The 17,151-nt window shown below is 39.6% G+C and overlaps 1 protein-coding gene across 1 annotated transcript in view; it reads left to right on the top strand.

Annotated features, from left to right (window-relative positions):
* ADAMTSL1 (ADAMTS like 1) overlaps nucleotides 1–17,151 on the top strand; it is a gene marked incomplete at its 5' end in the record, with an annotated part of 243,354 nt that overhangs the window by 206,256 nt on the left and 19,947 nt on the right. Inside the window, 3 exons of the mRNA XM_083354613.1 lie at nucleotides 6,526–6,653; nucleotides 12,207–12,335; nucleotides 16,198–16,377. Coding sequence (XP_083210739.1) covers nucleotides 6,526–6,653; nucleotides 12,207–12,335; nucleotides 16,198–16,377 — 437 coding nt within the window. The remainder of the gene's footprint in view (nucleotides 1–6,525; nucleotides 6,654–12,206; nucleotides 12,336–16,197; nucleotides 16,378–17,151) is intronic.

Below are 17,151 nucleotides of genomic sequence, written 5' to 3'. Positions count from 1 at the left end.
ACATGAGGAAATCATATATCTTCTCATGTCTTAAGCAACCCTGCCTTTGCAATACTGGAGCACCAATGTGCTGTTCCGTTGTTAGAGGGCAAATAATTTCCATTAGTTCCAGATTTTGCGACACGTGTATCTGAGTCGAGCAGTTCCCAGGGGTTAATTTTCAGTGTTTGCCATCTTTCCTTTCAACTATTGCCGTTAATTGGCACTGTCTTCTAATCTAGAGCTACTTCATACCACCTTCCGGATGGGATGAGGGGGTTGTTTCTCTTCTGGTTGGATTGTATATAGAAAGTGTTTCTCAATCTTAGCTAGCGTAAGATGTGTGGGCTTCAATTCCCAGTCAGCATGCTAGCTGGGGAAGGAGCTAGCAAGAAAAAGGCAAGGAACAGGAAAAAGTAAGCAAGACAGGATGGTGCAGGACAGGGCTTCTCAAACTTTTTCAGACCACGGAACCTTGTTGTTTAAGTCCTGGGCCCCTGATCAAGAGGAGTGGGATGGGATGGAATGGGATGGGATGGGATGGGATGGGATGGGATGGGATGGGATGGGATGGGATAGAATGGAGTGGAATAGAATAGAATAGAATAGAATAGAATAGAATAGAATAGAATAGAATAGAATAGAATAGAATAGAATAAAATAGAATAGAATAGAATAGAATAGAATAGAATAGAATAGAATAGAATAGAATAGAATAGAATAGAATAGAATAGAATAGAATAGAATAGAATTCAATTTGCTTTGGGAGGTGGGACAAGTATGACAAGGAATTTGTCTCCGGTGCATAAGCTCTCAGTGTACCCACAAAGCTTTAGTGATAGAACATTTGTTGTGCCTGATGAACTTGTTTTGTTTTGCAAATGAAGGCAAACACACATGTCCCAGGATAACGTTGTAGGATCCAATCTGAGTTGGTCACCAGGACCAAAGGTTTATTCTTCCAAGTTTTCAGACTCAACGGAAGTTCTCTTTCTCCTGAATTGTTTTGTTTTTCTCCTTAGTCTCACACAGAACTCCATCAAGTTTGTGGAACCCTAAGGTTCAAAGGAACACAGTTTGGGAAAACCTGATGTAGAAATTGGCAGAGGGGACTCTCTCAAAAGATACGAGTTTGTACTTCCATGCATTTATAAATGTAAATACTTTGTTGATATACTAAGTCTTTATGGGGTTAGACACCTTTACATAACGAATATAAATACATATTTCTGACAGTGTAATTTGTGAAGCAAACCTCACTACAGTATTTGAGAACTCTGTTTTCAAAGCCTTCTTCCCAGTTTTTCTGTAGAATTTCTACATATGAGTGTTGTTGGGGGCTTTTTTTTTCCACAAATAGTAGAAGCCTTCTCATTTGTGTTGGGAATGTCCTTCTCGTTTATTATCTCTGTCTGGAAAAACCAAGTATTAGTCTACTTAATATATCTTTCTGAATATCCCAATTAAGATCATTTTGTATGGTAGATTATGATGATTAGTAAGAAGCTGATGGTGAAAGAGGAGCCCCTTCTTGCATTGCTTTTTCCTTCCTCCTTCTCTTTCTCTCCGATACAACGTTCAATGGGTGGGCTTAATCTGGTTTGCTTTAGAGTGTGCCACCCATGGTGCTGTGAGGGAGATCAAATATCCTTAACTTTGTGGTTCACGAGGCTGCCGTTTTCATTCAAGGGGGGGGGGGAAATCTCATCAGCCCATGGTAAGGGACTAGGCTTTGATTGCATTTGGACGGGCTTTCTCACTCCAATTCTCTCATCTTCTTTTGTCTACTCCCCCAATTTATTTATTTTTCTATTACCATCCTGACAAAAGAAGTTATGGAAAACAGCTGCTGCAGTTTTCTTGTGAGAAAAGCAAATTTGCCTATAGGCTGTGTCATTAATTCAACCTAAGAATGATTGGAGGCAGGTTAGAACTTTGCAATGGAAGCCGTGATATTAAACATATGTCTCTCAGTGGGTCAAGGCCACCCGGAGGCTTCCAGGGACCCAAGCAAAACCAATTTGGAAGTACTCCAGCAGAAGGACGTTACACAGTATACCAGCTGAAGCCATAATGCCAAATCTCTGGCATTGTCCCTGAAACCTTCTACATACCAAGACTAATTTCAAAATGGTTTGAAAGTTTATATCCACCTTCTGCTGCCCAGGCCTGTCCATGTGTTCCTTACAAAGCCCCTCATCATTATTAGGAGATTGTGTTTTCTTTTCATTTGCACAGGGTTGTACTGGACATAAGATTATTAAGAATTTTTTTTCCAGAAGTATCAGTTATTTCCTACTATTAAACTAGAGGATATTGTTCTGTTGTGAAAATGATGTGTTCTCATGTATAATAACAACTAGACAACCCATGATCCCTTGGATTATTATTTCAGAGAGAGAGATGAATTCCTCGATGCCTTTAACAACGGCAGAGATTCTAATGTATTGGAAAAGTTCTTAAAAATTCAGGAAGATATTCCGAGATGGATCTGCCTCGAAGGGAGCCCACGTTGAACTGTATAGCACAGTCAAATATCAGGAGTTGACTACAGGAAACATTTCAAGACATTCTGTATAATGTCTCAAAATGCTCTTTAGGATGATTTTTATGTCATAAAATGTATTATAAAAATCACCAAATTTCAATTCTACAGGTATCATGAATCTCAGATTTTGGACATATTCTGAAATATGTCGAGGTACCTTGGTTCAAATGTTTTGCACCATTTTGCTCAGCTATAGATTACAGACACAAGAGTTATAATAATACAGTGGTGGCTCAGTGGGTTAGGACGCTGAGCTTGTCGATCAGAAGATTGGCAGTTTGGCGGGTCGAATCCCGAGTGCCGTGTAGCAGAGTGAGCGCCTGTTACTTGTCCCAGCTTCTGCCAACCTAGCAGTTCGAAAGCACGTAAAAATGCAAGTAGAAAAATAGGGACCACTCCGGTGGGAAGGTAACAGCGTTCCGTGCGCCTTTGGCGTCTAGTCATGCCGGCCACATGACCACGGAGACGTCCTCGGACAAGCGCTGGCTCTTCGGCTTTGAAACGGAGATGAGCACCGGCCCCTAGAGTCGGAAACGACTAGCACGCATGTGCGGGGGAACCTTTACCTTTACCTTTACCCTTGATACTCAACTGCTTAGAAACTCATTAAATTTGGTACTCAGTGCATTTTGACGTGAAAATTTTGTCCCAGTATTCATCATTCACTTGGTACCCAGCGCACAGACTAGAACTTGTCAGTGTCAGTTGCCTTGTGACTCACTACATTATTCCTTAATGGGAAAAAATTGTTTGGTACACATCGTTTTTGGTACTCATCGCACCTCCTGGAACCAATTCACAATGAGGAGCGAGATACTTCTCTGTGTAGATTCAACTCAATATCATTGGATGATTTCCAGATGTTTGAGATATTTCCAATTGGGGTTACACCTTTTTTTGAAAAGTTTATGGAACCGATCATAAAACATCCTGAAATGCACAGTGGTCCAATCTTCGTACAAATTTAGTTTGAAAAACTTACACAACGCAAAGAGATTGTGCATGAATTGCATCGTATACTTAGCCTTTAGTCTTTCTTTGCAATGAGGATGAATAAAGATTATTAGTTTTTGTTTACTCTTTTTTTAGACAAATATAAAAACATCATTAAAAATGATGTGATGGCTCCTGAGATAAGAAATACCAGGTTTCATTCTTCTGAGATCCTTTTGACGGTCTTGAATAAATTAACTACAGCCTTTGCATTTTATCTCTTTATTTGTTGCCTGAACCATCTGGTTTATCCCTATTCTGTCTTAAGTTCAGATCAATTGGAAAGTTATTTACACAGGTCTGAATTGCAATTACAGAGTATAACATGGGTGACAGAGAATACAGACAACCGGTAAATTAGAAAACCAACAATTCAGGTTCAGATTAGAAATGATGTTTAGCTTTCTTTGTAAAAATTTTTTAAAAAAAATGAAAAACAGCTTCTTGAAGCAGAAGAATTGCAGGAGAAGAAAAAAGAAAAAAAAAGGGTCTGCTTAAATTTTCCTCCTTTGGGTCCCCCTCCCTCCCAGCTGTATTGTACTTTACATCCAGCGGCTGCTATTCTGTACTTCTTCATCTCTGCTGGACTATCTTCAGTGCTCACCAACTCTGGGGCCACAGAAAAAATATTTGGTGGCCCTATCCACTGGTGGGATGCGGAAGACTTTCGTGTCCTTAGCAATAGTACAGAAGTAGTTCATCACTGTCTTCTACAATGTTTTTCAACTGGAGGGGGAGTGATTTAACCTTTCAGTTGAGCAGAGGCTACAAAACAGTAGAGCCATAGATTAGCCAATATTTAGGACATACAGGGACGTTCTTTAGTTTTTATCCTTATAGCCCTGTTTTGTAGTCCCACTCAAGTTTCCCACCTCAAAATTGCAAGACTTTGCAGTCAGTTTTAACAATCATAGATAAAAAAGAATCTTGAGGATGATGATCACTATTATTTGTATGTACACTGAGAGCTTACACACCGGAGACAAATTCGTTGTGTGTCGAACCACACTTGGCCAATAAAGAATTCTATTCTATTCTATTCTATTCTATTCTATTCTATTCTATTCTATTCTATTCTATTCTATTCTATTCTATTCTATTCTATTCTATACTATTCTATTCTATTCTATTCTATTCTATATTCTATTCTATTCTATTCTATTCTATTCTATTCTATTTGTCATAATGTTTGGGGATGGCTCTCTTTAAGCACCTATCCTGCAGGGTACAAATATAAGACAATGTTGTGTTAGGCTCTTTCTCTGCCAGAAGAAGTTTTGCAAAAACTTTTATCTGGTCATTCAGGGAATGGCCAAAAAAGGGGGCTTTAGAAGCTCATTATGAATCTCTGCAAAGTTGCCACAGAACAAGTTAGGCACTAATTCAGTTTATACAACTGAGCTTTAAGAATCCTTCATCTAAGAGCTGCCATATCCTGTTCTTGTCCTGGTGTCAGCAGTGCTTCTGTGGTAAAACCCACTTTCTGAACTTTAACTTCAGTTTTACTCTAAGGTAAATTGTGGTTTTTTGAGCAGGATGAGAGTTGTAAAGTTTTGGGATTATAATTTCAGATACCTTGTCACTAGCACTGATGTGCGATCAGGAGATTCTTCCAAATATATACCTTTTACAGAGTCAAGAGCACCATAGTAAAATCCATGGAATCGGTCCTTTAATAGTTCGGGAAACTCCTAATTTTTAACACTTACATGATGAGGACATTTGAAAGAGGGTCCATAACCAGCCCTTTTGCACATGGTATTTCTTATTGCCTCATATTGTCCAATTGGATCATTCTTGGGATACTAAGAAAGACAACTTTCCAAGGGAAATGCAGAATGGAAGCTCAATATCAATTACTTGATTATTTTCTGAACAAAATATAGCAGAGTCACGAGGCCAGACTCTGAATTTCGCATACTGACCAGTTTGATAGGCAGCGGGAGGAATAAAAAAAAAAATCAGCAATACCTTTTTCTGTTATCCTCACATTTTTCAAGTTGGTGGTGATGCAAGATGTCTCCTTGATGGAATCTGATCTGTGCAGTGGCTTATAATATCAAGGTTGATAGGAGATGAAATGGTAAAGCCTGCATATTTTAAATAACAGCAGGCTACAGATAACCTACCTAGTTTGGGATTGGTAAATATTGCTTTTTATTTAATGAAACTGAAACTGCAAACCTTGTATTTAAAATTTAGGATGACTTTGGGCCAGTCATTCTCTCTCACCTCCTAGGGTGGTTGTTGTGGGAAAAGTAGGAAGCAGGAAAGTGTGGAAAGTGTGTTCTCCACTTTGAGTGGTTTGTAAAAATAATAAAGGTGCAATATAAATAAATAGTGCTGGTACTGTATATTTGCCATCTTGAGTTATATATGGAATGGAATAGAATAGAATGGAATGGAATGGAATGGAATAGGAATGGAATAGAATAGAATAGAATAGAATAGAATAGAATAGAATAGAATAGAATAGAATAGAATAGAATAGAATAGAATAGAATAGAATAGAATAGAATAGAATAATAGAGTTGGAAGGGACCTTGGAGGTCATCTAGTCCAACCTCCTGCTCAAGCAGGAAACCCTATACCATTTCAGACAAATGGCTGTCCAGTCTCTTCTTAAAAACTTCCAGTGTTGGAGCATTCACCACTTCTGGAGGCAGGTGGTTCCACTGGTTAATTGTTCTAACTGTCAGGAAGTTTCTCCTTAGTTCTAGGTTGCTTCTCTCCTTGACTAGTTTCCATCTGTTGCTTCTTGTTCTGCCTATGGGTGCTTTGGAGAATAGCTTGACTCCCTCTTCTTTGTGGCAGCCCTCTGAGATATTGGAAGATATGAAGAAACAGGATTAAAAATTCTTTTTAAAAATGTCATTCTGAATACAATCATTGAAAGAAATTTAACCTTTGGCTAGTGTTTCCCCCCCCCCCTTTCTGGTGGTATTACCCTGAAGTGTTGAGTGGCATCCAATTTTAAGACTTAATATATTTGTCTGTCATTGCAGGATTCTTCTTCAACCAGATGACTCCTTGCAAATCCTAGAACCGGTCGAAGCTGATGTAGGCTTCTATACTTGCAATGCAACTAATATGTTGGGATCTGACTCTGTCTCCATTGCCATCACATTAGCAGGTAACACATTTACGGCATGGAAATCCTCCTGTTTTTTGCAGTTTGAAGCGCAAGCATGTAGGTTAAAAATCCTACCAGTGCTGGAATTGTTTAACCTTTAATTTGGTTTACTGATATTTTCCCCCATTTTGATGATTTGCTTTAAAAATTTCATGAGACGTTAAATGCTAGCTTGATATATTTGACTCCTTCATTTTCTGGGATTATTTGTAGAGAGGGCCGTAGCAGTTTCAATAGAATTGGTGAAGCTTCCAGTTTTGTAGAATTTATTTTAGGTTTCTCATGTGCGAGGTATATTCAAGGACGGAAGAATTTGTACAGAGCTTTTCTTTATGCCAAGAACTAGGTTTGGCATTATTTTGAGATTCTAAAACATACTCCTATTTTAGAATTTCCAGAAGTAGTCTTGAAGTCAGGTGCCAGATCTAGGAAGTACTCTGATTTATGCTTTACTATATGTATATTAACCCTCTGTACCTTGACCCATTATGATTGGTCCTCAGTTTGGTAGCTAGCAGCTCCTCTCACAGAGGTCACCAAACTTTTGGGCACCAGGGACCAGTTCCGTGGAGATAGGTTTTTCCATGGACTGAAGGATGTACGGTTTTGTGTGCTGCCTGCATCCCCCCGATGCCTGGTACTGGTCCACCGACTGGGGGTCAGGGACCCCTGTCCTATCAGAAACCCCCACCTTCAGAATTCCACTGGGCACTGTCACTGAGACCACAGGAAGCTAAGCCACCCTGAAAACAACAAAGAGGCTGGTGATATGGGAATATTAACATTTTGATATACAAAAAGAGGAGTTTAAAATTGCTTAATTCTGGGATGTCCTGTAGTTTACTTTTTAATATACACTGGCATTTACATTTTAATATTATTGCGGAGATGATTATTTAAGACAATGATATTAAAACATGCGCCGTGTTTTTCATTCCGCGTTCCCACTTCTGTCATCTCTATACATGTCAGGGGAGAGAGTAATTGATTTGATATTTTGATATATATATATATATATCTGTATGCTCAACTTGCATACCCTGTATTTTGGTCTGATCTCTCTGCCACATTTTGCTCTTACGACTATTTCTCCTTTTAATAGAATGGTAAGGATTTGATTTGTTGAATCCATCAGAGTGGGATGTTTTGATCTCTTTATTATTATTATTATTATTATTATTATTATTATTATTATTATTATTATTATGCTGGGTGGTGGCTCCAATTTCTCTGTAAGTCTTTCTCTCTTAGACTGAATTGTAGAAGAACCAGACATCTCATTAGAGCTGCAGCCAAATTTTAATAGTGATCTCATGAGAGTCAGTGAGATTCCTCATATTCCTGAAGTTAAGCATTGCTCCAAATAATTGGTTGGATTGCATGTTATCTGCTCAGTCAACATCTTGTAAGGTCAAGCTCTTTTTTCCCCCGTGTTGCAGCCAAAGCATGGCTGGCACACTTCCCGTCACCGGCAAGGGAAATCTCAGAACAGATTAAGTTTCTTGTTTACACCAACAGTTCAGTTCTATGACAAATTAAATCTTTGTTCACTTGGATCAGCACTAATGAAAACCTTTCTTGAAAAGAGCAGTGACACTATGAGATTGTTCTTGCTTTAAACTCTTTAGGTGCTTTGGCCAGCAAGTAGCTTTACTAACGTGCAAAGTTACCAAATGAAAAAATAAAAAGAATCTAGCTAGATCACTCCAAATGTTCATCTATTCCAGATTGTTTTGTCCAAAATGGAGTTTGGTTCTGTAATGGATCTCATGCTTTACACACAGGAGGTGTCAGGTTAGAATCTGGATCCCCTCTTGTTGAAAAGTGCTACCTAATAACCTGGAGAACTGCTAGCTATTGCAAATCAGCATCAACAGTTTTTGGCTACGTATCAACACGTTTGCTCTGTCTAATGTGGCCTTAATTATTTAGGTGAACAGTTGCAATAAAGGCCCTCTAGAATTCCACAAGTAGACAGAAGAAAAACAGCTCCCGGTACTACCACTTGTATTTAAGCAAAGTGTGCATTTCCCCAGATATATGAGACGCCTGTCGACCTAGTTCTTTTAACTTGAGAGAATGAAACTATCTTTTAGTAGGCTATTTCTAAGAACATTGATACATATATTTAGTTGAACTCACGAATCAATATACTATGTATAAAAGTTCTGGGATAAAAATAAACTATAGAACTTACGCAGAGGAGACCGGAATAGTAAGACAGCCAGTTTGGTGTAGTTAGTAGTTAAGACATTAGGCTAGAAAACAGGAGACTATGAGTTCTAGTCCAGCCTATCCTTAAGCCCAAGGTCATCTGACTGACCTTTGGCCACTCATTCCCTGTCAACCCTCAGAAGAAGGCAATGCCAAGACACTTCCAAAAGTACATCAAGAAAACTGCAGGACCTAGTCTAGGCAATTGCATTCTAAGGCACATGTTAGTGTGCCATGCATATAGACACACAAAGGTATCATCTCAAACTTTACAAATCCTAGAGTTCCTTAGTTCCTTACTGTATATCCTTATTATGGGTATAGGTAGGATTGCCAAACAAATGGCAGTGTGGTAGTCTTGTGTGGAAAGAAAAACAGCCTGTGATGCTACAGGTATGAGCCACTGAAATTAGAAACAATTTTGCATAGTGCTGCAGAATTTTTAGTTTGCCATCTGAAGTACTTAAAGGTTAGGGTGCAGTCAAAGTATTTAAACCAATATATATGGAGCTACTCCAGACAAATAGCTAGCTGATACTTTTTTCTGACCCAGGACCCAGATTCTGATCTAATTTAGGCATCATTCTAAACTATTTTAGGATTACATATGCACAGCTGCCACCTCACCACCATCCTTTTTTTTTCTGGCGCAAAATCAGATTTATTCTCTTTTGAACTAATCAATTTGTCCAAAGTAGAAACAGAAACTGTATTTAAACTGTAGTCAGTCTAAATAATCCAAGATCAAAAATCATGGCTTGATACATGCTTCTCAGTTGCTTTAGACACCAAGATCACTCCAGTAAAAGGATTTAGGAAGGACTGCACGCAAACTTCTACATAAGTCCCCCGTGGGTTTTACTCCAAAAATGTTGATCAAGCTATCTGACAGTTCTAAGAAAATCAGTTCACCAAACTAATTTCTCATCATTAAACTTCACTTTTACATTAATTGTGGTGGACAGTTCCCCTATCCACCCCATGCTTGCTTTAGGAATATTTCCTCCCTTCAAAAACAACAACAACAACATCAGTACCGCTTTTTCTCATTAAAAACACAAATATGGTAAAACAACATAGACTTAACAGCAACACAACATATAGCATTGAAGTAATTAATCCATCCTGATCCAGGTAAATGCTTGAGTTTTAAAGTTTAGCGCTTTCAACAGAGCATAGCAATCCAGGCTGCAAAGAGTCTTTGCAGTTTGTATATTCCCGATGGGCACATTCCAAAAGCTTTAACTTTAGACGAGAGTTTTGGAAGGAAAGCCTCTTCCTTCAAACCACAGTTTTGATCCAAGCCAATTTATGGAGCCTAATCAATCACTGTCTGATATGTGCATGCGTGTAGGTTCATAAGACACACAGACACACACACATTTAGATTGTTTGCAGGTTTTCAGTAACCAGCAACAGTTTTTTCTAATAAAATAGTCCGTGCCTTGATTTCATTTTCTCATGCAAACAAATTAGGAAATGCAAAATCTCCTGGGTCAAATTTTCTAGATGCAAAGCTGCTTTTGGGCAGCTTCTGAATAGCCTCATCTGTCAAACACCAGCCACAGGTATCCAGTCATTCAGCAGCTTCAGATCTGGATACCAAGTTGTAGGAATGTGATAATGTGCAATTAAAACAACATTGTGGGGAAGGAGGGGAGGCCTGGATTTCTCAGAGGAAGTGGGCAATCTTTGTTCAAGCTAAATGAAACACTTGGCTTATTGATTAATTTAACACATGAGTTTGCAAAGGGCAAATGTTTCCATTTTTGGAATGACAAATTACTTTTTACAGGCTAACAGCAGACAAGTATATAATCTAATGAGAAGATCATGAAAAAAGAAACAGTGAATTAAAAGACCAGTTGCCAGTTGAGGTCTCTCTTTCTCTGTGATTTAGGAGTACCCAATAAAAAATGAGAACTGTGTGAACTTTTCATGACTCAGTAGAACATATTTGCGGCTGGATATTTCGTTATATTGACATTTAAAGGAATCTGCATACAAGTGATATAAACAAAAGCTGCCCAACTGCCATGCTTTGGTGGGTTACTTCTACAGGATTGAAATACAGCCAGTTACACATAAAGTATATTTTAGCTGTTATGATGGCTTACGGATTTGTGTTAGTGACACATGTATTGGAGGAAGGGGAGGCCCAGAAACAAAATCAGATTTCCATATTTTTACTTGAGACTGCCAACTAAAGCACCCATAATTCTTCCTCCTCCTCTTCCTTCTCAATTTACAGCCACCCTTTCCGTGCCAATTCTTTCCCCTTCCTGCTATTGTAGATTTATAAGGGATTAATTTTTTAGACATTATAGGCTCCTGTCTTGGCCCAAGCTCATGAATTATGCAACCTCACCCATTTCACATTCTGATGGCCTATGAACAAGCTCACATAGAAGCCTCCACAAAATCAGCCAGCATTCAGAACTTAACCCACAGTGCAATTTTCTGAAGTGGATGCCCAGAATGCAGATAGGTGGATCTGCATTGAGGTTTATATATTTCTAGGATTTTCTGTCACCCTGCCTCCCTCCCTACAGCATGAAATTTCTACAATTCATTAAACTTTGCAGCATTCTTATTTTAGATCATCAATTTAGACCAGGGGCCCCACATGGAAATTTCCAATGAAAGGGGAGAATTAAGTGCATAAGACCTTAAGGAAAAACATTAGGATAATTTAAATTAGCATTATAGAAATAATCAAAGTGAGTCTAGTATCTGCATACAATTAAATGTTCAAGATTGTGATTTCATTAGGCAGATAATAGCTTTAGTTACATTCTGATTTGTTGATGCAACTGGCTTTCATTTCTTTAGTTCTACAGCCAATTTGCTTGTTGAAGGGAATTTTACAGAATAATTCTTAATACACATAACATCTTATAAAAGCAAAAGATATTTATCAAGGATCTGTTTACAAGCTGACATGTTGTTTACAATCATATACAAATTGTCAATGATTTTTGAGACTGTTCCTCCCAAGATTATTATTTCCATTGTATTTCACCTCCATTTGTCTTAGTAACCAGGTTTGTATGCTGTTTTCATTGCTTAGTTCAGCAGAAATCATTTACTGGTATGAAACTGACAAATAAATAAGTTGTAGTGAGGGGTCCCTTTTGCTCTCTGAGCTTGCTTGTTTTCTTGCACATGTTTCATTACCCAAACTAGATAACATCCCCAGCATCAAAAACAAGCACGCCCAGAGAGCAGCAAGGATCCCTCACTTCAACCCTGAGCTACAAATATTTATTGATAAATTATAACTGTGGCTATGCTTTGTTTCTTGTCTTATTTGTTTTATAATTCATGGTTTCTTTTCAGGGAAACCACTGATAAAGACATCAAGAACCAGCCTGACCAACCAGAACTTGCCAACTATTTCTGTTGATATCGGAAGCACAGTGAAAACAATTCCAGGAATAAATGTGACCATTAACTGCCAAATTGCAGGTCTGTTATAACTATATTAACAAGCAGGCTTAAAGCCCTGCATTTAGGTTTCATTACATCCAGTTTGAAAAGTAAAACATTTTATTGGGTTGTTTAGGATTCTCTGCAATGCTCATCAGTGGGGGGAAAAATAGTTTAATTCAGATCTGAAATACAGCTTCAAGCATTGACCGAGGTCTTAGAGTTGATGCATGTCAGCCCTGGGTGAGATGGAACAATCATTTAAATCAGTGTAAGGTAGTTTCAGAAGGGACGCGGTGGGTCAGTGGGTTAGGACACTGAGCTTGTTGATTAGAAGGTCGGCAGTTTGGCGGGTCAAATCCCGAGTGCCGCGTAACAGAGGGAGCGCCTGTTACTCGTCCCAGCTTCTGCCAACCTAGCAGTTCGAAAGCACATAAAAATGCAAGTAGAAAAATAGGGATCACTACGGTGGGAAGGTAACAGCACTCCGTGCACCTTTGGCGCCTAAGTCATGCCAGCCACATGACCACGGAGACGTCCTCGGACAAGCGCTGGCTCTTCGGCTTTGAAACGGAGATGAGCACCGGCCCCTAGAGTTGGAAATGACTAGCATGCATGTGCGGGGGAACCTTTACCTTTACCTTTAAGGTAGTTTCATGGTTTTGGAGCACGATAAAACAACCTTCATTTCCACTTATTCACCCTGAAGGCCTTAATCTTCAATTAACCTCAAGACACTTTAGTTCTGTTTTACCAAAAAATGAATCATGGATCTACCTGCTTTCCAACTGTGCTTTCAGGAGAAAATGGTTATACTGGACAACTGAAGATTGAAATGTAGCTTATCTGATAAGGCAACATAAGGCATCAGGTTCCATATAGTGAACTCTGTCCTAAGGTTAGAGATATATGTTACAGCAAAATTGGAAATCTGTATTAGCGCAAGTCAGAATAACAAAGAACAGCAAACATACTAGAACATCAGGGAAGCGCCTGTGAACCAAGCTTTTATGAGCAGCGTAGCCTTTTATGAGCAACGTAACTTGTCTATTTTGAGTAAACCTACTAGAGAGCTCATATTTTAAGGGAAAGCAATCCATAATTTTAAAAAAGTAATCAAAATAATAAAAAAGTCTGCTATTAGGATTCCTCTCTGCCATATTTTAATATACAGAGTGGTTTGTCACCTATATTTTTATTTCTGGACTCAGGAAGGAATATATTCAGAAATTGTGGCTTCCTGCTTTGCAAAGATGTTGCAGGTTAATACCAGGCCTTGGCACGAGGCTTGGAAACAAGCAGGAGCCAATGAAACCAGAAACCATGTCCAGTTTGGATCAGAGTTGCCAACTTTACTGACATTTCTGGATTATCATAAGAGTAAAAGCCTTAAGTGTTTTTCCTTCAGCCATCTTTGAATTTATGGGGAGAAGGGAGGAAATTGTAAGCTAATATGAGAGAATGGCTCATAAGGTATTATTCCATACTGAACCCTTCTGGCTTTCGGACCTACAGAGGAGCGAGCTATAAGAGCAAAAAAAGAAGAACTGGATAGAACAAGGGTTGGAAAATAATACTTTGAACTTGATGGATAATGTAGCCCACCAAAAAGGATAATCCTTAATGACAACAAATTAGTGGATCGTTTCTACATCCCTTTTTGGTCCAGAGTACCAACTGTAACAATATCAGGCTGCCTAGGCCAGAGGTAGGCAACCTCGGCTCTTTTATGACTCATGGACTTCAACTCCCAGAATTCCTGAGTCAGCTGACTCAGGAATTCTGGGAGTTGAAGTCCATGAGTCATAAAAGAGCCGAGGTTGCCTACCTCTGGCCTAGGCCAAAAAAATTCTGTACAGAATTGCCACTGAAAAGCAACAGTGTGTTTTCTTCACTCTTGAGTCCCAGAGTTTGCAGAAATGAAACCAACAAGAGGAAGTAACGGGCGGAAGATAAAGTACAATCATTCATTGCAATTCCCAACCGATGCAAGGTTGCTAAATCAGATCAAAAGTCTCTCTTTGCCGTAGGCACCTGGGTAAGAGTGAAATTAGATGTCATCAGGAAGATCAGACTGGATCTCCCAACTTATTTTTTTCCCCAGCAGAGGCTGGATTAGGGCCAAAACATTGGAGGAGAAAAATTAGATCTTCCCCTGCTAATTCCCTAGCTAAAATTGGCCCTTAAAGCTTGGCCAACCGTAGGACAAAAGAGAAAGGGTATATACTCAATAAGCTTAGTTGTGTGGAGCAACTAGTTCCAGTAATAATGATAAGAGCAATCCAGGGCTAGTTCCAAGCTGTAGGACAAGGGAGATTACGGGCAGTTCTTGATTTAAAACAGTTCACTTAGTGACCATTCAAAGTTACAACGGCATTGAAAAAAGTGACATGACCGTTTTTTACACTTAACAACCATTGCGGCATCCCTGGGGCCCTGCGATCAAAATTCCGATGCTTGGCAACTGCTTCATATTTATGACGGTTGCAGTGTCCTGGGGTCGTGTCACGTGATCCCCTTTTTGCGACCGTCCGACAAGCGAAGTCAATGGGAAAGCCAGATTCACTTAACCACCGTGTTACTAACTTAACAAGTGCAGTGGTTCACTCAACAGCTGTGGCAAGAAATGGTCACAAAATGGGGCAAAATTCACTACTGTTCTGCTCTTGCTTAGGAACGGAAATGTTGTGCTCAGTTGTGCTTGTAAGACGAGGACTACCTGTGCACAGTCTCCCTCTGCATTCCAGCACGAGGAAGACCAGGCCAGGCACTGTCCTCTTTTGAGAGACTGTCTCCCTTCCAAGGTGATTGAACTTCTCTTGGGGCTACAAATATGGGAAAGAAGGATCAGAAAAGGCGGAGCTAGCGTGTCTTTTCTCCAGGACAGAAATAGCCTCAGAAATGGCGGCGCTACAACTAATACAGTATCTGCTGATGATTTGGGGAAGGGAAAAGGCACCGCGTTCAGGGAAACTCGTTTGTATGTTTTCCCTTTTTTGGGGTGGAAGGTTAAATGTAACCTCTGGAATCTTTATACTTACACTTGGAATGAAGTATATCAAGTATACGCAGGGCTTTTTTCCTCATAGAACGCTCAGAACGGAGTTCCGGCACCTTTTTTGGATGGAACCTTGTAGGGTAGGCAAGGCGGGTTGTATGACATGTGTGAGTTCCGCCCCCCCCTTTTTTTAACAAAAAAAGCACTGAGTATACCTTATACTTACTTATAAGTACGACCTCAACTTAGCCCAAAATTCCCATTGCTAAACGAGACAGTTGTTTAAGTGAGTTTTGCCCCATTTAGTGACCTTTTCTGCCACAGTTGCTGAGTGAATCATTGCAGCTCTTAAGTGAATCGTAAGCTCCTCAAACATATCTGGCTTCCCCCCATTGACTTTGCTTGCTGGAAGCCGGCTGAGGAGGTTATAAAATGGCGATCACATGACCTGGGACAGTGCGACTGTCGTAAAGGCATGGCAGTTGCCAATCACCTGAATTTCGGTCACGTGACCGTGGGGATGATCGTAAGTGCGGAAACCAGTCACAGATCACTTTTTCCAGTGTCATTATAACTTGACTGGGCATTACACAAATGTTGTAAGTTGAGGATCACCTGTATAAAAACCATTTTTTTAAAAAAACGATGAAAGAGGCTGTCAATTAAATAACTTTAGAATTCAAATTTTTGTAAAGCATGGAAGACGAAAGCAACATACCTGGAACTTTCGTACGTTGAAAACATTTTTTTTTAAAAAAAAATTGCACTGTTAAACTACAACAAAAATGGAACTGTGGAACAATGTGTTGCTCTGGTACCCCACAACAATGCTTTTGCACGAGGTTCACAATGGGTATTCTTTGTGTTTCTCTCTGTCTCTCTTTCATTGTGTTCCTACATCAGGTGTGCCCGAGGCAGAACTTACCTGGTTCAGAAACAAAACCAAGCTGGTCACTGACCTTCACATCCACGATGGGTCCCTGCTGATTCAAAACGTATCTATCTCAGACCAAGGGTTGTATTCTTGCAGGGCTGCCAACATCCGCGGGGAAGTAACAGAAAGCACGCAGCTATTAGTCCTCGGTAAGTTAAAGTATGCAATCTTTTTGAGAATTAATATCTTTCGTCTTTTTTTTTCTCCAACCAAAAAGCCTGTGATCAAAGGATGTGTGGCTGTGTAGTGTAATTTAATCGGGGGAAATCAACCAGCATCAAAATACTTTAAATATATTTGTATTTAAGGTACAGATTTTCTTTTATGAAAACTGCATTATTCCTGAGAGGGGAACTGATAAATAATTGGGGCACAAAAGGCATCAGGAGTTCATGCCTTTTGTACTGATATTTTTAACGTGAGGAGGAAAGGCGAATAGGCAACCTTGGCTCTTTTATGACTCGTGGATTTCAACTTCCAGAGTTCCTGAGCCAGCATGGCTCAGCTTGGAAACCTCTCCCTTTCCCCTCAGCATGGCTGGCTCAGGAATTCTGGGAGTTGAAGTCCACGAGTCATTAAAGAGCCAAGGTTGCCTAGCCCTGGGTTAAGCATCAGGCTAGAAACCGGAAGACTAGGACAAAGCCAGTTGGATGGACTTGGCCCAGTCAGTCTCTCTCATCCCTAGGAAGGAGGCAATGACAAACCATTTTTTTAAAAACCTTGTTAAGAAAAGGGGGGTGGGGGGAATCTGCAGGGACATGGACAAGTCGAAGCAATCTCTGAGAATTGAACATGATTGAATGGAAGGGGGAAAAAATCATGAGAAGAATCAAGCTTCTACAAAAAGTAATTATGTTAGGACCAGCTTCCCAACTGATAAATTAACGGGACTTTTTCACAAATGCCCTTTGATCCCATGGCAA

Source organism: Vipera ursinii (genome assembly GCF_947247035.1).
Source record: "Vipera ursinii genome assembly, chromosome: 2".
In the NCBI taxonomy this organism is placed as follows: Eukaryota; Metazoa; Chordata; class Lepidosauria; order Squamata; family Viperidae; genus Vipera; species Vipera ursinii.
Note: the sequence above shows the minus strand (reverse complement) of the source record. Positions and strands in the feature narration are given on the sequence as shown.